General features: G+C 40.7%; 1 protein-coding gene across 1 annotated transcript in view; it reads left to right on the plus strand.

Annotated features, from left to right (window-relative positions):
* tm9sf3 (transmembrane 9 superfamily member 3) overlaps positions 1-23,633 on the plus strand; it is a 43,933-nt gene that overhangs the window by 14,275 nt on the left and 6,025 nt on the right. Inside the window, exons 6-10 of the mRNA XM_062058680.1 lie at positions 17,565-17,696; positions 17,799-17,965; positions 19,384-19,478; positions 19,572-19,702; positions 23,370-23,509. Coding sequence (XP_061914664.1) covers positions 17,565-17,696; positions 17,799-17,965; positions 19,384-19,478; positions 19,572-19,702; positions 23,370-23,509 — 665 coding nt within the window. The remainder of the gene's footprint in view (positions 1-17,564; positions 17,697-17,798; positions 17,966-19,383; positions 19,479-19,571; positions 19,703-23,369; positions 23,510-23,633) is intronic.

The raw sequence follows: 23,633 nt of genomic DNA on the forward strand, positions 1-23,633 counted from the left end.
TGAGAAACCCATTATATAAGTTACACATAAACCAGTGTGGTGGCACTGGGAGCAGGTGGGTAAAGTATCTTGCCTAAGGACACAAAGGCAGTGACTAGAACGGAGGAAGCGGGGAACCCTCAAGTTGCTGGCACAGCTGCTCTACCAACCGAGCCAGTCAGTGTGAACAGTGCAATTCTGAATTTTTCATTCATTCCTCAGCCTCTTTCGTATGTGGAAATAAATCGCATATTGGCAACACTAAATTGGCCCTAGTGTGTGAATGTTGTCTGTGTAGGCCCTGTGATGAGGTGGCGACTTGTCCAGGGTGTACCCCGCCTACTGATCGAATGCAGCTGAGATAGGCTCCAGCACCCCCCGCGACCCCAAAAGGGACAAGCGGTAGAAAATGGATGGATGGATTGATGGATGCGATGCGTCCTCAATATGAACGTACCCTCGCTCAGGTAGGGCTGGATGATATGGCAAATAATTGATCACGATTAATTTTTTCATATCATCCAATCTCGATTAATATCACAATTTTTCTTTTTTTTATTAAAGCGGATTGTCCCGTGCAGGATTATAGCGACTACTGCATCCTTAGTGTGAACTACTGCAGTATCTGGTAACAAACATTTCCACCATGATGTATGATAACAGCTGACAACTCTCATTTTGTTCATATACAAGTACAGGCCAAAAGTTTGGACACACCTTCTCATTCAATGCGTTTTCTTTATTTTCATGACTATTTACGTTGTAGATTGTCACTGAAGCCATCAAAACCATGAATGAATGCATGTGGAGTTTTGTACTTAACAGAAAAAGGTGAAATAACTGAAAACATGTTTTATATTATAGTTTCTTCAAAATAGCCACCCTTTGCTCTGGTTACTGCTTTGCACACTCTTGGCATTCTCTCGATGAGCTTCAAGTGGTAGTCACCTGAACTGGTTTTCTAACAGTCTTGATTGAAGGAGTTCCCAGAGGTGTTTAGCACTTGTTGGCCCCTTTGCCTTCACTCTGCGGTCCAGCTCACCCCAAACCATCTCGATTGGGTTCAGGTCCGGTAACAGGACATCTGCCGCAGCACTCCATCACTCTCCTTCTTGGTCAAATAGCCCTTACACAGCCTGGAGGTGTGTTTGGGATCATTGTCCTGTTGAAAAATAAATGATTGTCCAGCTAAACGCAACCCGGATGGGATGGCATGTCGCGGCAGGATGCTGTGGTGGCCATGCTGGTTCAGTGTGCCTTAAATTTTGCAAAACACCCCCACACCTCCATGCTTCACAGTGGGGACCAGGCATGTGGAATCACCTTTTCTGCGTTTCAAAAAGACATGACGGTTGGAACCAAAGATCTCAAATTCGGACTCATCAGATCACAGCACATATTTCCACTGGTTTAATGTCCATTCCTTGTGTTTCTTGGCCCAAAAAAATCTCTTCTGCTTGTTGCCTCTCCTTAGCAGTGGTTTCCTAGCAGCTATTTGACCATGAAGGCCTGATTCGCACAGTCTCCTCTTTTTTTTTTTTTTTTTTTTTTTAAATAATGTCCTGCCCAGCTTCTCGGGCAAATCATATAGCAGAAGTAGATGCCCATATCGGCTGTTCAGATTTACTTTACAAAGGAGAAGTGTAGGATACTTCTCTTGTTGCCTTACTTGTATTTTGACTTTATTAAATGTATTTATATTATCATTTGGTGCAGCCGGGCCGGAGCAGGAGGGGATAGAAAGAGAGAAAAAGGAAGACAGAGGGGGGAATTGTGGGGACAAGAGGGGGATTAGACAGAGAGACAAAAACAACAACAGCAAACACAACAACAACAACAGAGCAACATCAGCAAATACGACATGTACAAATATGATGGTAAAAGTAATAGCAAATAAGCAGTTAGCGAAAGTAAAAAAAAAAATACAGAAATGACAATGAGCATTATTACACTAAAAATGGAGCAATATGAATACCAATAGAAATACCGTATTTCCTTGAATTGGCGCCGGGAATATAGTATTCGCCTGCCTAGAATTACAGCCGGGTCAAACTCGTTTCGCAAAATAATTAGCGCATGCTTGGCACTTCCGCCGGGTCAAATATGAGTCATTAAATGACTCCCGCCTCCAGGTGGTAGAGGGCGCTAGTGATCCTTCTTGCGACTACCAGTACTGCAGGAGACAGGTACTGCAGAAGAAGACAACAAGCAGCAAGCATGCAGCAATTGTTTGCTTGCACTTTTAACATGGAGGATTACATATCTAAAATAAAACCGTTTTCTAAACTGGACTTTCAATCGAAGCAGGAGGTAATAATTAAAGGAATATCTCCAGAGACTTTTAAAATTGAAGAAAGATGAGAAAGACTGCCTTTGATCAGAAGCAGCTGCACATGGACCCATCTACAAGTAAAGGTAAGATCATAATAACGTTTTTTTTATTAAATGTGTTTTTAATGATAAGGTATGCGCCGGAGTGAGAAGAGGTTTTAAAATAATTAGAGCATGCTTGCTCATTCCGCATGGTTTTGGTAACCGCAGGAGTGAGAAGAGGTTTTAAATTAATTAGCGCCCCTGCGGCTATTCAAGGAAATACGGTAGTGCTATTGATAATAAACAATACCAATACTTTACCTTTATTGTCAACAATACAATTGTTCAAATGCAACAATACATATACATAATGATAACTTGAGATATGAAAGAATGCAGAAAAATGGAGGGGAAGAAAGAGAAGCAACCTACATTAACCTTGTAGATTGTTATAGTAACAATAGGTTAAGCTTTGTCAGTGTGCCATGTGTTATACCCAGTTTACCTTAGGGCAACAACGTTAATATATGTTTGATGAAACGTGATTATGTGCATGAGTGTATGTGTGCATATGTACTTGTATATGTACAGTATGTGTATATGTGTGCTTGTACAGTGAATGTATATGTACAGTAAGTGTATATGTGTGTACAGCGAATGTATATGTACAGTATGTGTATACAGTATGTGTGTTTGAACAGTGAATGTATATGTACAGTATGTGTATATGTGTGTTTGTACAGTGAATGTATATGTACAGTATATGTATGTGTGTGTTTGTACAGTGAATGTATAAGTGTAGTATGTGTATGTGTGTTTGTACAGTGAGTGTATATGTATGTTTTTACAGTGAATGTATATGTACAGTATGTGTATACAGTATGTTTGTATAATGAATGTGCGTGTGGATGTACGAACTTTGAGTGTGTAAATATGTACTGTATTTATTTGTATATGTATGTGGGAGCGTAGGTACCTATGTATGTCTGTATGTATGTGTGTGAGTATATGTGAATTTGCATGTACAATACATTTGACTCCCAGTGTGTGCGGGAGCCAGAGTACGGCCCCAGCCTCCCCGAGAGCCCATCCCACAAACAGTAGGTGTGGTGCCCAGGGAACCAGGGGCCACCGCCCCCACGCAGCCAAGCCGGACAGCGACAGGAACCCCAGAGCCTGGCCCACCGCACCGCCCACAAGGGCCAGCAGCAGGCCGCAGACAGACGCACCCGGCAGAGGACAAGGCACGAGAAAAGCAGGGGGCAGCCAGACCCCAAGCCAGCGAGAGACCACACCCCACACGGACAGAAAGGCGGGACGCCCCGCCCGAGGGGCCCGGAGACCCCCCGCAACCGGACGGGAAGACCGCCCCCGCCCCACCGGCAACAGGGTCCCCATGAGCCCCCCCCCCCCACCCCCGGAGAGCGCGGCGAGGCCAGCCCACGGCCACCCCACCCAAGCCGGCCGCCACAGGACCACCCAGCACGGGGCCACAGGAACCACCCACCCCACCCGCAGGGACCCCAACGATGGAGATGGAACAACCAGCAACCGCCCCGCCGAGTCCCCCCCTGATGTAGGGGAAGAAATAAATAAATACATAATAATAATAATAATAATAATAATATTAATAAAATATATTTAAAAAAATAAGAATAAATAAATAATTAAATCTATTTATTAAAAAAAAAAAGAAAATAATTAAAAGAAGATCACAGACATGCTGACACACAAGGTCGTTACCCCAACAACTGGCCGACTCGCAGCACCTCGGAATACCCTGCAGCACCAAGCTACCACAGTAGACGCAGGGACCAGACCCAGCAGGCCCCAACCAAGACGGGCACCCGGAAGGGATGGACGGTGGGACCCAGGAGCTCCAGACACGCAGTCCGGATGCAGTAGCCTGAGGCCCCGACTCCCACCCGACAGGCAGGCCCAGAACGTACCCCCAGAAATATACATACATATATATATATATACATACACATAAACATACACATGTACACATACACACACATACACATGCATGCACATACACGTATATATACATACATACATACATACATACACATACATATACACAGTTTGTCAGCCCCGACAACCACCACGCGCGCGCTGCCACCAGTCACAACATTAGCCACCCCCCTGCACCAGACCCAGCAGCCACGGGCGCCCACACCACAAACAAACGGCAGCAGAAACAGCAGCCACAACACCCCCAGACAGCCAGCACCACCCAATCAAATCAAAGCGATCAAAAAAAAAACCGCGACCGGCAACCACACGCCAACAGGATCACAGAGACCAGCCAGCGCCAGCCCGCCAGCAAGCCCAAACGCCAACACACAAACAAGAGACACCAACCCCCCCCCCACCAAAAGACCCCACCACCCAAACCCGCACAAACACACCACCGCCCAAACAACCGAGACACAGTATCCAGACCAGACACGGGCGCCGCGCCGCCACCACATCAAGTCGCCAACAGAGACCCCACAGCGCAAGGTCGGGCCACACGGGCACGGACCCCACCCAACAGGAAGCGAAACCCGCGCGACGCCACACACAAATAAATAATAAGATTAAACAAAAATAATAATAATTAAAAAAAATATATATAATAATAATAATAATAATAAAATGAAATACAAATTAAATTAAATTAAAAATAACAAATACAAATAATTAAATAAAATAAAGTAAATAATAAAAATTATTTAAAAAAAAAAAAAAAAAAAAAAAAATATATATATATATATATATATATATATATACACATATATATATACACACATAAAAAAAAAAAATAATAATAATAATAAATTAATAAAAGCCTGGCAGGCCACCAGAACGCAGTCCCCGGAATCCGCGCCGGCCGACGAGGCAATGAGGGGTGCGCCGAACCCCAACCCCCCCACATGCATGTGTACAAGGCCCCCAGAGTGTCTACTGTGTAGTTAAAATTAGGTCAGCCATTACAGCCGACCTCCAGTCCCTATTGATGCGTGTACTGTAGCGTGAGTGAGATATGTATGCTTGTGGGAACTAATAATGCGATTAAAATTGGGGGACATCAAGGTCTTGGTGGGTCCCAACCAAGCCGAGCCCTCCAAATCCTAAGTGTCTAATATGCAGCTAAGATTGAGGGATGGACGAGCAGGGGACAAGACAGGAGGACTGGAGCCCCATAGGAGGCATCCTCAACCCCCAGCCATGCCTCCCCGCAGGACAATCCCCCAAAGTCCTATATTTGTGTGACTGTGTGTGCTATAAGCAGGAGGAGTAGAGACATCCCCCCCCCAGTCCATGTGGCCGACAACCAGGAACTACGGCCATGCGAGCCCACCCCCAGCCAAACAAAGCCAGCCCCCGCCCGCCCAACCCAACCCCGCAGAGCCCATACCAGCAACCAAACGCAGAAAAACTGCACAGCCCCATGCCCAATGCAAACACCGCATCCCGGCCATCCACACAGCAACGTACCCATACGAGTTCCGGCCAGGGGATGGCGCCCCCCAACTGGGGAAGAAGTCAATGCACCCCGTCCGCACGCCAGCCCCCAAAACCAGCCGGCAAGCCAACGCCAGCCAGCCCCCACAACCTCACAAGCGCACAGATACCAGCCACAGTCCCCCAACCACTCCAACCCAACACAGCGACGCCAACCGCCGGCAGTACCACAGCAACCATCACCACCACCGCCCGTCCGCAGTACAAACACCCGCGGCCGCCGAAACCGAAACAAAAAAAAAGCGACCTAACTCGTAAACCACAACAACGCACACCCCCAGCTACCACAGAGGCCACCAACCCACCTACCCCAACTCATCCACATACAGGCCAATCGATCCACCGGACATCCACACCCATACACACACCTACACATACATACACACATACATACACACATACACATATACATACATATATGTATATACACATACATACACATACACACATGCATGCATATACACATACACATACACACACACACACACACACACATATATACACCTACATACATATACATATGCACACATATACACACACATACATACACCAAAACAAAACAAAAACAAAAAAATAAATAATAATAATAATAAATAAAATAAAATAAACCCTTTAAATAAAATAAAATAAAAATAAGCACAGTCTCCTCTTAACAGTTGTTCTAGAGTTGGGTCTGCTGCAAGAACTCTGTGTGGCATTCATCTGGTCTCTGATCTGAGCTGCTGTTAATCTGCAATTTCTGAGGTTGGTGACTTGGATAAACTTGTCCTCTGAAGCAGAGGTGACTCTTGGTCTATCTTTCCTGGGTCGGTCCTCATGTGTGCCAGTTTCGTTGTAGCGCTTGATGGTTTTTGCGACTCCACTTCGGGACACATTAAAAGTTTTTGCAATTTTCCGGACTGACTGACCTTCATTTCTTAAAGTAATGATGGCCACTAATTTTTCTTTAGTTAGCTGATTGGTTTTTGCCATAATATTAATTTTAACAGTGGTCCAATAGGGCTGTCGGCTGTGTAGTAACCTGACTTCTGCACAACACAACTGATGGTCCCAACCCCATTGATAGAGCAAGAAATTCCACTAATCAACCCTGATAAGGCACATGTGTGAAGTGAAAACCATTTCAGGTGACTAACTCTTGAAGCTCATAGAGAATGCCAAGAGTGTGCAAAGCAGTAATCAGAGCAAAGAGTGGCTATTTTGAAGAAACAAGAATATAAAACATGTTTTGAGTCATTTCAACTTTTTTTGTTAAGTACATAACTCCACATGTGTTCATTCATAGTTTTGATGCCTTCAGTGACAATCTACAACAGACCTGGGCATTCTGCGGCCCACGGGCCGCATCCGGCCCTTTGTACGTCCCTGTCCTGCCCGCGTGAGGCCAATTATAAATTACAAAATAAATTTAAAAAAGTATCTATTTCGAGTGTGCAATACAACGGTGCTGCTTTTGTTTTGAAAAGCGTTATTTGTATTACTTCCGTGTGGATGTATGCTCGTGCGCGCAGCGGCAATCAAAATAAATTTAAAAAAACATCTTTGTCGTGCGTGCAATACAACTGTGCTGCTTTTATTTTGAAAAGTGTTATATGTGCGTATGTCCTGTAAGTGAATGCGCACAGCGACAAGTGATGCACGCTTATCCCCGAGACGCTAAAAAGAGAAAAGTTGATGACGAATGGCGTGTTTTAAAAAAGACATGGACTGCCAAGTAAAGGTAAAGCCTTGTGCTTATTTGTGGTACACATGTTGCTGTGTTTAAAGAATATAGTGTAAAGACCTGCTGAAGTAGATGTTGTCTTCTTGAGTTGCGTAAATGAGGAGTGAGGAGACGTGCGTGTGGAAAGAACGAGATATGTTGAGCTGTGTTAGTATAGCTTGCTCAATAAAAGTTTAAAAAGAACGTCAGACTTGGTGTGCACTTCTTCTGGACGCTACAATTGGTGTCAGAAGTAAAACTTTGCGCATACTGCACTGTTTGTGTGCTACGTCATCGGGAGGTACGTGCCACGTGAGGAGCTCGCCGCAAAGAGAGAGAGAGACAGAGAGAGAGAGAGAGAGAGAGAGAGAGAGAGAGAGAGAGAGAGAGACAGCGTTTACAGGTGCAGCCACGCTGCTTGCCACGGGGGGAATTCCGCCCTCAATGAAGACTCCCAGGTTTGATGGCAAGGCGAACTGGGAGGCATTTCATCCCACTTGTGACATCAATTGTAGCGTCCAGAAGAAGTGCACACCAAGTCTGAAGCTCTTTTTAAACTTTTATTGAGCATGCTATACTAACACAGCTCAACTTATCTCATTCTTTCCACACGCACGTCCATCCTCACTCTTCATTTCCGCAACAGCAACGCTTCTTCCTTCTTCGCCAATCACCTTACAGGCGTGCTACGTTCACAACAAAGAGGATGCAGGATGAAGTGACAGAAATTGACATTTTTGTATTGTAATATACATCAGGAAGTGTTGTGTAAGAAAGTGTTAAAAATAAAACCATCAAAAGCCATCTGCTTTTGTATAAAGATAAGTTAGGTTAAATGAAAATATTATTATTATCTATCTTACGGTATATCAAAAATAATTTGAGCAAAATTTAATTTAAATATTGTCGGTGTGGCCCTCCAGCAGTGCTCGGGTTGCTCATGCGGCCCCCTGATCTACAATGTAAATAGTCATGAAAATAAAGAAAATTCATTGAATAAGAAGGTGTGTCCAAACCTTTGGCCTGTACTATATACAGTATAATTGTGCTTACTAGAGGTGCATTAGTACAGGTAACTCATGCTACAGTCCATACCTGATTTAGGGCCACGGTTTTGCTTCTTTTTCTGTATGTTTTGTGGGGGTGAAGAGAAAAACTTTTTTGCCTCTCAAAGCTATTTAGTTTTTTTTGCTTATCAAGACAAACATCATGCATGCAGTAAACAAAATATCATGGGTGTAGTGACTGCTAGAAGACTTTTATTTCAAGTTAACATTTACAAAACAACACTTCCAAATGGTAAATTATATTGGTGCTTATCACCAGTGCTTTCGTAAACAACAAACAGTGACCCAGATTGTGGAGTTTTTAAAACCCAAATTCTGCATCTTACATTGAATGAAAATACATTAAAGTGCAGTTTGAATTTGAGGTACTGTTAAATAATGTAAACAAGTTTAAAGGCCTACTGAAATGAGATTTTCTTATTTAAACGGGGATAGCAGATCCATTCTATGTGTCATACTTGATCATTTCGCGATATTGCCATATTTTTGCTGAAAGGATTTAGTAGAGAACATCGACGATAAAGTTCGCAACTTATGGTCGCTGATAAAAAAGCCTTGCCTTTACCAAAAGTAGCGTGACGTCACAGGTTGTGGAGCTCCTCACATCTGCACATTGTTTACAAGAGTCATACCAAAGACTATAAAAATGGGACCCATAACCTCCCTGCTCGGCACTCAGCAACACGGGTTGGAGTTGGGGGTTAAGTCACCAAAATGATTCTCGGGCGCGGCGCCGCTGCTGCCCACTGCTCCCCAAGGGGATGGGTCAAATGCAGAGGACAAATTTCACCACATCTAGTATGTGTGTGACAATCATTGGTACTATAATCTTTAATCTTAATCATGGCCACAAGCAGCGAGAGCGATTCGGACCGAGAAAGCGACGATTTCCCCATTAATTTGAGCGAAGATGAAAGATTCGTGGATGAGGAAAGTGAGAGTGAAGGACTAGAGGGCAGTGGAAGCGATTCAGATAGGGAAGATGCTGTGAGAGGCGGGTGGGACCTGATATTCAGCTGGGAATGGCTAAAACAGTAAATAAACACAAGACATATATATATATATACTCTATTAGCCACAACACAACCAGGCTTATATTTAATATGCCACAAATTAATCCCGCATAACAAACACCTCCCCCCTCCCGTCCATATAACCCGCCAATACAAATCAAACACCCGCACAACACACTCAATCCCACAGCCCAAAGTACCGCTCACCTCCGCAAAGTTCATACAGCACATATATTTCCCCAAAGTTACGTACGTGACATGCACATAGCGGCATGCACGTACGGGCAAGCGATCAAATGTTTGGAAGCCGCAGCTGCGTACTCACGGTAGCGCATATCCAACTCAAAGTCCTCCTGGTAAGAGTCTCTGTTGTCCCAGGCCAATGGTAAAGCTTGACTGTCATCGTTCGTGAACAATGAAACACCGGCTACGTGTTTGTGTTGCTGCAGCCGGCCGCTAATACACCGCTTCCCACCTACAGCTTTCTTCTTTGCTATCTCCATTGTTCATTAAACAAATTGCAAAAGATTCACTAACACAGATGTCCAGAATACTGTGGAATTTTGCGATGAAAACAGACGACTTAATAGCTGGCCACAATGGTGTCCCAAAATGTCCGCTACAATCCGTGACGTCACGCGCAAACGTCATCATACCGAGACGTTTTCAGCAGGATATTTCGCGGGAAATTTAAAATTGCACTTTACTAATCTAACCCAGCCGTATTGGCATGTGTTGCAATGTTAAGATTTCATCATTGATATATAAACTATCAGACTGCGTGGTCGGTAGTAGTGGGTTTCAGTAGGCCTTTATGATTATTTCAGGAACAAAATGTTTTTTTTTAATCCACAAACAAAAACAACACAAAGTGTCTCTCTGCAGAGTTTTTTTAGAACGTTATATCAGAGGAGTGCAATCTTTGCAGTCACATAAAGAACAAGTCCGATTAAAAAATAAAATATAAAAAGGCTTTTTTGATTAAATTAGTGGGTGGATTGATTTGCCCAGTCGGGACCAATACAGTCACATAGACATTTGAGTGCCTGCAAGTCCACATTCAGGGCAGGATCACTGGTGAGCTAAAATTTACTAAAGTGTCTGCACCTTCTAAATGTTGTTTGTCAACTTCTATGTTTGTGTTAGTCATATTTCTTTATTTTGTTATTTTGGGCTGCACTTCCAGCTGTGTAAGGGGAAGAGTTGAGTTGAGTTTGAGTTTATTTCGAACATGCAAGCATACAACATGATACATCACAATTTCCAGTTTCTCTTTTCAACATGTTCCAAAAGGAGTAGGAAGAAGCAGAGCTTATTTAATCCTACCCCTTTTCTTTACATAACAGTTGCTAAAACTTTTTGTTTACTTCCTGTTCACAATTTATTCACAATAAACTCCATAAGTAATCACAATAAAAATAAATAAATAAATAGTAGTAATAATTTAATAATAATAATTGGTGAAGTAAGTCATATTTCATATGATGAGATAAGTAAGATTACTTTAAGAATGAATGAATGAGGCACAACGTTGATTGAACATTAATTACGTCGTGAGGAGACTGACTTTCGCTACGGTGGAACGGGAGGTCGCGCACACGGACACACTTTCACATAAACACACGCAAACCTACACGTTCACAGACACACACAGGATCACGGTCAATAAAGGCGAAATGTTCCATGCAGGATTAAACCAAGCATCATTGCTTCCCTACTGTTAACTACTACGGTAACTTCTGACATATCCGCCATGCTTGATTGAGGAAATATGCTACCAGCTGATTACCGTGATTGAACTCAAATTAATCGCGATCATGATCATATAATCGCCCAGCCCTACGCTTAGGTCGCATTCATACGACCAGAACATCTTTTAAAAGGGATACCGTAATTTCCGGACTATAAGCCGCTACTTTTTCCCCTCGTTTTGGTCCCTGCGGCTTATACAACGGTGCGGCTTATTTACGGCCTGTTCTTCTCCGACACCGACGAAGAGGATTTCGGTGGTTTTAGTATGCAGGAGGAAGACGATGACACAATGATTAAAGACTGACTTTTCATATACCGGTAGGCTGGTTATTTTGATAACGTACAGGCGAGCACTTTGTATTACTTTGCACCGTTGTATTTTTTGTACTCTGCACGAATGCTGTTCGCCATGTCAAAGATGTGAATGTTTGATTGAATGATTGAAAGATTTATTGTTAATAAATGGGACGCTTTGCATTCCCAAACAGTCATCTCTGTCCCGACAATCCCCTCCGTGGTAGCAGGAACCCCTATATACTACGGTAATTACACATCAAAACCCTGCGGCTTATAGTCGGGTGCGGCTTATATATGGAGCAATCTGTATTTTCCCCTAAATTTAGCTGGTGCGGCTTATAGTCCGGAAATTACGGTACTTAGATGTGTACTTCCGTAAACACTGCAGTACGTGTGACGTCATGTCCGCATGCGGGTCAGATTGCAGTTTAATTAGAAATCCCTTTTTTTTGTAATGTGGACGGCCACTATAAAGATAGAATTTGACAAAAAAACAGAATTGGACATCTGACCCTGCGGTGTGAACATGGCTTTTGTCTGAAACATTCAGCTCGTTGTAAAGACAACTTTGACTTATTTTGCCGGTAAAATCTGATTTTCTCTGTTTAGAATCTACATGACTGACCCTGACATAAAATTGTAAGGCTGAGCTGAGCACGTTCATTAATGTAAAATGCAATATTTCTTCAACCTTGGAGTCTTGTACCATCCCTAATATAGGATAGGAGTAGTGCTGTGCAATATGAACAAAAATATACACAGAATTTTATTTTATATCCCAATGGCGATATATACGACAATAACAGGGCTGTATGCTTAGCTTTTTCACTAGTAGCACTGGTGTTACTAAATGGAAAAAAAATTGTAGCACAGAAAAAATGTAGTAGCAATATGAATTGTCCCAAATATCACAATTTCAATATTAACACTCAAACAACGTACACATGTGCACTCGTATAGTAGACACAATGCCATCATAAGGCATACTGCAAAGCTCAAACACAGAGAACATCCCATAACTGTGCTAGCACTGTTGCTAACACGAGTATAGGGCGATATGGATCAAAATTCATATATGGATGTAGTTTGCCCTATAAACTAACTAATTATCTCCACTATGCTTTGATTATACATTTTTGGTACTGATGGGGGTCCCAAATACACAAAAACGAGTATCAACAAGTAAGAAAAATAGGTTTTGTAAAATATGATGTTCTAAGAGGTGTTCTAGAATAAGAAGAAAATAATACAAGAAAAGTCAAATACAATCTCCAAACTTTAAAAACATTTAGCTATGGTCAGTTATTCAGTTAACAAAAAACATGAAAGAACAAAATAAATTAAGTGACCCATAATAAATTCATAAATGAACCAAACTTCATGAATGTTTTTTGTGACAAACAAGTATGTGCTCCAATCACTATCACAAAAAAATAAGAATTGTAGAAATGATTGGAAACTCAAGACAGCCATGACATTGTCCTTCACAAGTGTATGCAAACTTTTGACCACGACTGTATATCATTGTTCTTTGGTTGCAAAAAGAAGCATGTGTTTAATGTATCATAAGATTTTCTGTTAAAATTAAGCCAACAATTAATTTGTTTGTGGTATCGAAATACATTTAGGTACCGGTACCAAAGTATTGGTATCAAGACAGCCCTATTTAATTTTGTTCTGGCTTTTTATAAGCCATATAATTTGTATTTGAGTGTTTACATACATATGTATATCTGTTTACCAGATGTCTATCTTCTTCCTTTTAAAGGTTTTACTATTTATTTAATGATAAAGGCAAAGTGGGTGTTGTGAGCTTCACTTACGGTTTATGTAACGCCATGTGAGTTCACTTCCATGTAATTTTTTGTCCGATTATAGATCGATCACTCTGTAATAAGAGAGCACAGGTTGTAGATGCGATGTGCTCAACCGGAAATCTTAGTTGCTCAGACAGCAATGTGTTTTTACAAGTTTTTGATTGGGGTATGTTGTTTCTCAACAAGGAAAGACAATATAATATCTCTTGTGTTAATGTTAGCATTAGAGCGAACGAGCTAGCATTAGTCGGTCCATGAGTTTTTCAAAGTGCGATTATGAAACATGATTTTACGATCATTTTAATTTAAAACTAACATTCATAAGTTTTACCACATTTCATCATTAATATTGGTTATCATTACATCCCTTACAGTAAATAGTCAAAGCTCAATTGCCGTCTTTTTCTACTTCTCCGATGCTTATAGTTTTCCGTTAGATTTGGGACGGGGTGGCTAAGATAGTAGAGTGGTCATCCAGAAACTTGAGGGTTCCTGGTACAAATCCAGCTTCTGTCATCCTAGTCACTGCCGTTGTGTTCTTGGGCAAGACACTTCACCCACCTTGCTCCCGGTGCCACCTACATTGGTGTCGTATTAAAGGCCTACTGAAACCCACTACTACCGACCACGCAGTTTGATAGTTTATATATCAATGATGAAATCTTAACATTGCAACGCATGCCAATACGGCCGGGTTAACTTATAAAGTGCAATTTTAAATTTCCCGGGAAACTTCCGCTTGAAAACGTCTTATGTATGACGACGTATGCGCGTGACGTCACGACGGCAACGGAAGTATTCGGACCCAATGTGTCACCATACAAACTGGTCTGTTTTCATCAAAAAATTCCACAGTATTCTGGGCATCTGTGTTGGTGAATCTTTTGAAATTTGTTTAATGGACAATGGAGACTGCAAAGAAGAAAGTTGTAGGTGCGATCGGTGTATTAGCAGCGGACTACAGCAACACAACCAGGAGGTTGTGTTGTGTTTGAGCTGGATAGCAGACGCGCTACCGTGAGTACAGCTTTGGCTTCCAAACCTTTGATCGCTTGCCCGTAGGTGCGTGTCGCTATGTGCATGTCACGTACGTAACTTTGGGAGAATATATGTTTCTTGCCGACTCTGATGGCGGCCGGGGTGTCGTCGAAAGCTACAACGCCCGCCGCCGCTCCGTAGCTAAGTTAGCTTCAATTGTTAAGCTTCGCCAAGCTGGAAATTATTAACCGTGTATTTACATGTTCATGGTTTAATAGTATTGTTGATCTTCTGTCTATCCTTCCAGTCAGGGTTTTTTAAATTTTGTTTCTATCTGCATTTGAGCCTGATGCTATCACGTTAGCTCCGTAGCTAAGTTAGCTTTAATTGTTAAGCTTCGCCAAGCTGGAAATTATTAACCGTGTATTTACATGTTCATGGTTTAATAGTATTGTTGATCTTCTGTCTATCCTTCCAGTCAGGGTTTTTTTAAATTTTGTTTCTATCTTTTATTTGAGCCTGATGCTATCACGTTAGCTCTGTAGCTAAAGAGCTTCACCGATGTATTGTCGTGGAGATAAAAGTCACTGTGAATGTCCATATCGCGTTCTCGACTCTCATTTTCAAGAGGATATAGTATCCGAGGTGGTTTAAAACACAAATCCGTGATCCACAATAGAAAAAGGAGAAAGTGTGGAATCTAATGAACCCCTGTACCTAAGTTACGGTCAGAGCGAAAAAAGATACACCCTGCACTACACTCTAGTCCTTCACTCTAACGTTCCTCATCCACGAATCTTTCATCCTCGCTCAAATTAATGGGGTAATCGTCGCTTTCTCGGTCCGAATCTCTCTCGCTCCATTGTAAACAACGGGGAATTGTGAGGAATCCTTCCTCCTGTGACGTCACGCTACTTCCGGTATAGGCAAGGCTTTTTTTTATCAGCAACCAAAAGTTGCGAACTTTATCGTCGTCGTTCTATACTAAATCCTTTCAGAAAAATATGGCAATATCGCGAAATGATCAAGTATGACACATAGAATGGATCTGCTATTCCCGTTTAAATAAAACATTTTCATTTCAGTAGGCCTTTAACGGTGTGGGAGGACTTCTTTGCAAAAGAGATTCTTAATCTCAACGGGGCTTTGCCTGGATCAGGGGTCGGCAACCCGCGGCTCCGGAGCCGCATGCGGCTCTTTGACTACTCTGATGCGGCTCAGCTGCATACTTGCCGACCCTCCCGATTTTCCCAGAAGACTTACGGATCTCAGTGCCTCTCTTGGAAATCTCCCGGGGTAAATATTTTCCAGTTTTCACCCATACAACTAAATTAAAATCTCCAGAGGCAAATATTCTCCAATTTACACCCTAACAATTTAATCAAGGGCATGCCATGATAGTACTGCATTTTCTGATCCTCTATAGCCTGTACAAACGCCGTGCCAGCCCGTCCACATGGTGTATGTAGCTTTTACTTGCGCACGTAGCAGACAGCAAGGCGTACTTATCCACAGCCACACAGCTTACACTGACGGTGGATGTATAAAACAACTTTAACACAACTTTAACACTGTTACGTTACAAGTATGCGCCACACTGTGAACCCACACCAAAAAAGAATGACAAACATATTTCTGGAGAACATCCGCACCGTTAAACAACATAAATACAACAGAACGAATACCCAGAATCCCATGCAGCCCTAACTCTTCCAGTCTACATTGTACACCCCCGCTACCACCACCACCCCCCCACACATCAACCCCCCTCCCCACCCCCCTTCGTGCGTCGGTTGAGGTGGGCGGGGTTTGGTGGTAGCGGGGGTGTACAATGTAGACCGGAAGAATTAGGGCTGCATGGGATTCTGGGTATTCGATGTGTTGTGTTACGGTGCAGATGTTCTCCAGAAATGTGTTTGTCATTCTTTTTTGGTGTGGGTTCACAGTGTGGCGCATATTTGTAACGTAACAGTGTTAATGTTGTGTTAAATTATACGGACACCGTCAGTGTAAGCTGTGTGACTGTTGACTAAGTATGCCTTGCTGTCACTTTCGCGTGAGAGCAGCAGCTGCATTTAACATGTGGCCGAGCAGGTACGCTGTGTGTACAGACTGTAGAGGGCGCTAAAGGCAGTGCCAACACGCCATTTCGGGTATCTCCCGGAAAGACTGGGAGAGTTGGCAAGTATGACGCTGTCAAGCGCCGTTAATGTTAAACTACCGGGCCGTACTAACATTAAATTGTTATAATAAGGTGCGGGCCGGGGCGTGTGCCTGAGACCCCTGGTTTGAACATAGCCCAAAAGAAAAAAAAAAACTTTGTATGCAGTGTTATTTCATTTTAAATTTCAAAAGAGTTTTGTGGCTCCCATTGTTATCTTTAATTTGTGAAACTCGTCAAAATGGCTCTTTGAGTGGTAAAGGTTGCCGACCCCTGGCCTGGATAAATAAAGGTTAAACCGAAGTCCCCCTTTCCTGTTAACCGCCATCGCCTGCCCGCGATGTGAAGCTAATAATTAAAATAGTCGCGATTGCTTACAGCGCCGTCCACCACGTGCAGCAAGCCCAGACGAAAAGCCACAATGGATGCAATAATGTTTTATTTGGCCAAAGACACATTGTCCTATAAATACTGTGTTCCTTGTAGTATGTCTTATTTTTTCCCTTGTTTGCACTTTACGATTGTACTCTGCAATGGCATATTCATTTTTTTTTTTTTTTTTGGTCTTTTGTGAATTGTTTTATTACTTATAAATGTGTTTTTTTTAAAGTTTCTTTTTAAAATGGAAGGCCTTGTTCACATACTTTTTGTTTGAAGTAGAAATTGTGATAAATGTGTTTTACATAAAAAAATAATTGTGATTATCATTTAGCCATACTAGTGTAGCCCTAGGGTAGAAGATATGGTCTTAGCAGAAATTCAAGGTTATAAAAACGTCACATAATTCATGATGCTGGCCACCTTGATTAAAATGGTGTACATCCTCAGTTGACCATATCACAGGATTTTATTATTTCCAATGTCAACCATGTCACTTAAGGAGATAGGAAAATTACAACGCCCTAATTCTGAATAAATGCAGATAGTTTCACATACAATTTGTAATGGTTGATTTTTAATTGAATCACCTAGATTCACTGGTTCTCTATCTTCAACTCCTTCATGATGGTGATCTTCTTGGTTGGTCTGGTGTCCATGATTTTGATGAGAACCCTGCGAAAGGATTATGCCAGATACAGCAAAGAGGAGGAAATGGATGACATGGTAAGCAAATTATCATATCAGTATTTTGGGGTGTTCTTGGATGCCAGTCACCTGTACTTCCTTTATCAAACCCATGCTCCTTTGCCATGGTTTGCCCTACAGGACAGAGACTTGGGAGATGAATATGGTTGGAAGCAGGTGCACGGGGATGTCTTTCGACCCTCAAGTCATCCGCTGATCTTCTCCTCACTCATTGGTTCTGGTTGCCAGATCTTCTCCGTCTCTTTTATTGTCATAATTGTTGCGATGGTTGAGGATCTGTATACAGAGTAAGTCATTGACATGAGTTGAGCTTCAATTAACGCAATTATTTAATTAACCAATAAGTCTCCTTTTGTCGCTGTGTGCATGGTCCAAAAAACAAAATAATTGCCAGGGTTTCGAATTATTGCCGGTAGTTTGCTTTTAGTGGTATATCAACATTGTTTGAAATTAGTTCTGTTGCTGCTGATATGTGCAATAACAGTTGGGCAAATAAGTATTTAATCTCCTGCTGTTTATATTTATTTTTATTTTTTTTCCAGAAAAAATCAAATGTAAATAAAGATTATATATTAATTTGTATTTAATTGAGGGAACCCTTTATTTAATGCATATGCCAAACATGATTGAACACATAGATTAGATGGTTCTTGTAGGTCACAAGGGTTGCAAACATCTCAGGAGGGATTTTAGTGCTCTCCTCTTTGCAGATACCTTTGAGGCTGGAGCTTTGCAACTCTAGATTTCAGCTCTCTCCACTGATTTCCTATGGGATTAAGGCCTGGATACTGGCTAGATTAATATGTTTTAGAATATTACCCCAATATGTCAAATATTGCATGGAGCTCCAAAACAACGGCAGTTGTCTTATTTCGTGTTACTTTCATTTCAAAATTATTGTGCCAACAGTTGGTTTCTTTCTCACCAAGTTTTTTGACCGTTTTGTATTCCATAGTCCATTCCAGTCTTGTGCAGGTCTACAATCTCAATCACTGTTTTTCCCATGTTTTGGAGAGGTTTAAATGACAGATTGGGCATGTGACAGATGTATTTTACCCACATAACATAAATCAGAAATACTTTGTGTTCTTCATGGGACATAACCATTCTAGGAGAGTCAGAAGAATTGCTGTTTGGTAGAAGTTAGAATATAATTTCCAAATACAAATATGTTTTTAACCTTTTAATGTCTTTTTTTTTTATTTAATTTGTTTCTGGTATTTAAAAAACTACCATATGAAATGTTGCACTGCTCATATCCTAATCAATCAATTAGCAGTTCATACATTTTCCTTACCACTTTCACTCAAAATCATTATTAAAGTTAACATTAAGTCATTATGTGTTTTTAAAATTTCTGAAAAAACTAATTCTCTTTATGGTTTAGTTAAAAAAAAAGCCCTAATGAGAGCATTAATTTCTGTTCGTTTTTGCCATTACCGTGCCATTTGCCGTTACCATGACTTATATCAGGAACAATCCGTTTTCATTTTATTAGGAGATAACGTTTTTAATAATTGTCTTCTCACATTGCCCTAGACCTTAGTAATGTGTTGTCATTTGTTCCCTGGTTGTAAATGTTCTGATTCAAATGTCATTATTGTCAACACAAACTACATCACCTTTGATCACTTTGAATGTGCTAAACGGGCTTAGTGTTGGATACCAGTTTCATAAGAGGATTTGTATCATTTTTGTTTTGCAGGAGAGGATCAATGCTGAGTACAGCGATTTTTGTGTATGCTGCCACTTCCCCTGTCAATGGCTACTTTGGGGGAAGCCTGTATGCAAAACAAGGGGGTAATAATGATAACATTATTATTGAAAATAATGTATCTGCTTGCCATAGTTGGTTGGTTTGTCACATGTTAGGTATTTGATATATTGATACAGGAAGGAGATGGATTAAGCAAATGTTCATCGGAGCCTTCATGATCCCAGCGATGGTGTGTGGGACTGCCTTCTTCATCAACTTCATTGCAATCTACTATCATGCCTCCAGAGCTATCCCTTTTGGCACCATGGTGGGTTTACTCCAAACACATGCACACACTTAAAGTATGTATGGCCTTAAATCAACGACCAGCAATTTGTGATACTGTACCAAACCTTGTGTGAGGCAGCTAAATTGGTATGCAATGCAGTGTAAATCATTGTAATCATCTTGCCCAGCAGATGACATGATTGTGATTGTTCATTGAGAAGACAGACATGTATTAGTTATGGCTGTAATTTAGTGCTGTGTGTTGGGACCAACACCTGTTGCTCTGAATGAACCTTTCTTAACCCGACAAGCAAGTGAGTGCACTACTTGGTCACAACCAGCAGATGAGCTGTTGACTAAAGTTTACTTAAGATTGCAGTAAAAAAGAAGAAAGTCACATCAGCTGTCGGAAGTTAAGCTACATCCACTTTTGCTGTGGCAAAACTACCATTCCAAATAAAAATATTTTTAAAAAAAATTAGTGCTTGATAGGGATGTGGGGAAAAATAAATTCGAATTCGAATCGCGATTCTCACGTTGTGCGATTCAGAATCGATTCTCATTTTTTTAAAAATCATTTTTTTGGGGGGGATTTTTACTTTTTTTTTTTTTTTTTTAATTAATCAATCCAACAAAACAATACACAGCAATACCATAACAATGCAAACCAATTCCAAAACCAAACCTGACCCAGCAACACTCAGAACTGCAATAAACAGAGCAATTGAGAGGAGACACAGACATGACATGGAACAAACCAAAAGTAGTGAAACAAAAATGAATATTATCAACAACAGTATCAATATTAGTAACAATTTCAACATAGCAGTGATTAAAAATCCCTCATTGACATTATCATTAGACCTTTATAAAAAAAAAAAAAAAAAGGAACAATAGTGTCACAGTGGCTTACACTTGTATCACATCTCATAAGCTTGACAACACAGTGTCCAATATTTTCACAGATAAAATAAGTCATATTTTTGGTTCATTTAATAGTTAAAACAAATTTACATTATTACAATCAGTTAGAGGGGGGGGGTTACCCACATATGCGGTCCTCTCCAAGGTTTCTCATAGTCATTCACCGACGTCCCACTGGGGTGAGTTTCTCCTTGCCCGTATGTGGGCTCTGTACCGAGGATGTCGTTGTGGCTTGTACAGCCCTTTGAGACACTTGTGATTTAGGGCTATATAAATAAACATTGATTGATTGATTGATTGATTGATAAAACATTGTCCTTTACAATTATAAAAGCTTTTTACAAAAATCTACTACTCTGCTTGCATGTCAGCAGACTGGGGTAGATCTTGCTGAAATCCTATGTATTGCATCAATCGTTTTTGAATCGAGAATCGTGTTGGATTGGAAAAAAAATCGATTTTGAATCAGATCGTGACCCCAAGAATCAATATTGAATTGAATCGTGGGACACCCAAAGATTCACAGCCCTAGTACTTGATAATTAATTTTACTGTTAATTTTCCACATTGTCATTTCAAGCTAATTTTGTCAAACACACACCCTTAGCATCAATTTAGCTAGCACTGCATTAATACAGTAATTGAGGATTTTTAACTAGTGGATCAGTTTTACTGTGGTAGTATTTCTGTCTTGACTGAATTGATGCGTCACATATTCATCCCTGGTGACACCAAAGCCAGAAAAAAAACTAATAAAAATGCTATGTCTATGATTCATTGATGCTGTCATATTAGGAAAGAACTTCAGACTGGTTGATACCGGTAGTTAAAACATAGTCACTATTGTCAATGCTTGGCTTTGTCTGGTTGTTCCAAGAGTTATAGTTCAGTAAATGTGATAATGTATTCCTCTTTTGATGTCCTTTGTTTACTTTATTTTTCATTCTTGGCAAGGGACAGTGTATCAAGGTTAGAGGTGTATGTATTTGCATCAAAAATGTCTGGTACAGAGTTGTACTACCTCTCAAAAGTGAGGATCAGAAAGGTCACAAATGTTCCTCATGATGGTGCAAACGTCTTCTGTTAGGCATGCAGATTGTTTTTATTGGCAGTAGGCATAATCTAAACCTAAAATAATAATTATTGAGATATATTATTAGAATGCAATAATTAGATTTGTCCCCTATAAAACAGGTAATATATTTTAATCCAGGACACTTTAACTAATATTCTATGCACAGAATGTATCAAAACGGCACCACTTCATTTTTTATATGCTCTATATATATTAGTTTTTTGACAATTGTATTAGAGATTTAGCTGCCAGCAATTTGTATTTTTTTTGTTTTATTTTTAAAAATCATTAACAGTCAAAAGCTAAGCAATGTTATTCTTTATTTTGTTTCCTTACTGCACTGTATGTATGTACTGAACTGTGAGGTACATAGGTACATACATAACAAGAGTTGCGTGATATTGACGATCTATGACATAAATTATATAGATTTGGCTGATGGTAGTGTTTTCAATACTTTTGTTATATTGTTGATGACATTCTAACGGTGTCCTGCAAATTTGACTGCTACAAGCGAACGCAATGTAACATTCTCGCTAGGGGAAAATGTCCTTGGAGATTGCAAAGCCAATTTTTAGTCAGTAATCCTCCCCTCCATGGTGACAAATTAACTACTTGTTTTACAAGTATCATTCCTGGAGAATGAGGAATAGCAGAACATGCTACACTACACACCGTAGGTGGATACAAGAAGCCATGCTAACCACCAAGCTAGAGCTCTTGAATGTTGGGCGGATACATACAATCATCAACAGTAACGATACCAAGTATAGTATCAGTATATCAATATTTTTTATTAAAAGTCTTTTGTCGTTTTTGTTATTGTTTATTAACTTAGGAAATAAATATCTGAACAAAGCATAACTTCAAGGGCAAAAACTAAATTATTTAAATCACAGCCAATAATATTAAATTAGTTAGATATTGTATTGATATTGTTACATCGCCATCCTGTGTTTTTGTCCTATTACAATTATGATCGAAAATTGAATCAATGATCATGGAAATTTTGAGTATAAGTATGAGCATTGGTATGGCCAATACTGCTCCTGTACCTACTTGGTATTGGATCGATACCCAAATTTGTAGGATCCCCTGAAACTAATGTAAAGTATTCATACAACAGAAGAATAAAGTGCTTATTACATTTTAACAGAAGTGTAGATAGAACCATGTTACAATAGAAAGTAACCAACTATTAATAGTAAATTAAGAATTAGATTAATAATAGTTTTGACAAAATAATATGACTAAAATGATGCAGTAAATTACTGTATATGTCAACAGCCAAATTAGGAGCCTTTGTAACCCGCGTTGACATGGTTCTATTATCATTTTTTTACCAAATATATCGCGAAATGTATCGATAATGCAGGAGGCTGCAACATACAGTATATTGTAATATAGATTTTAGGCCATATTGCCCATCCATAGGCACAAAGTGTACCGTCAGAACCCTAATCACATTGATATCGTGCAACACCTAATGTATAACTGTCACGGCTGTTACCATCATGCCAGGATGATTAACAGATGACATTCAAAGTCAGATCAGTGTTAACTGTAGCAAACCATACAATGCTAACTTTTTGCGCCTTAAAGAAATTGGCTGTTAGGAGAACCGACAAAGATGTGGAGATCTGTGTATCCTCAGGTTCTTTGTAGCCCTGTCCCTTGATTAAGGACATCAATATGTGTCTGTCTACAGGTGGCCGTCTGCTGCATCTGCTTCTTTGTCATTCTACCACTAAACCTTGTCGGAACAATTTTGGGGAGGAATCTTTCTGGTCAGCCAAACTTCCCATGCCGGGTGAACGCTGTCCCCAGGCCAATCCCTGAGAAGAAATGGTAAGTGTGCCAACTTCCTTGGGATTGGGACATAACCTGTGTTATCAAGTGCCACTGCTAGAGAAGAGCCACTGACTGGGAAGGGCAGTGACCGTTCAGTTTTTTTATTAATGTTTGCAACTCC

The sequence above is a fragment of the Entelurus aequoreus genome, linkage group LG09 (genome assembly GCF_033978785.1).
Source record: "Entelurus aequoreus isolate RoL-2023_Sb linkage group LG09, RoL_Eaeq_v1.1, whole genome shotgun sequence".
Taxonomy (NCBI): domain Eukaryota; kingdom Metazoa; phylum Chordata; class Actinopteri; order Syngnathiformes; family Syngnathidae; genus Entelurus; species Entelurus aequoreus.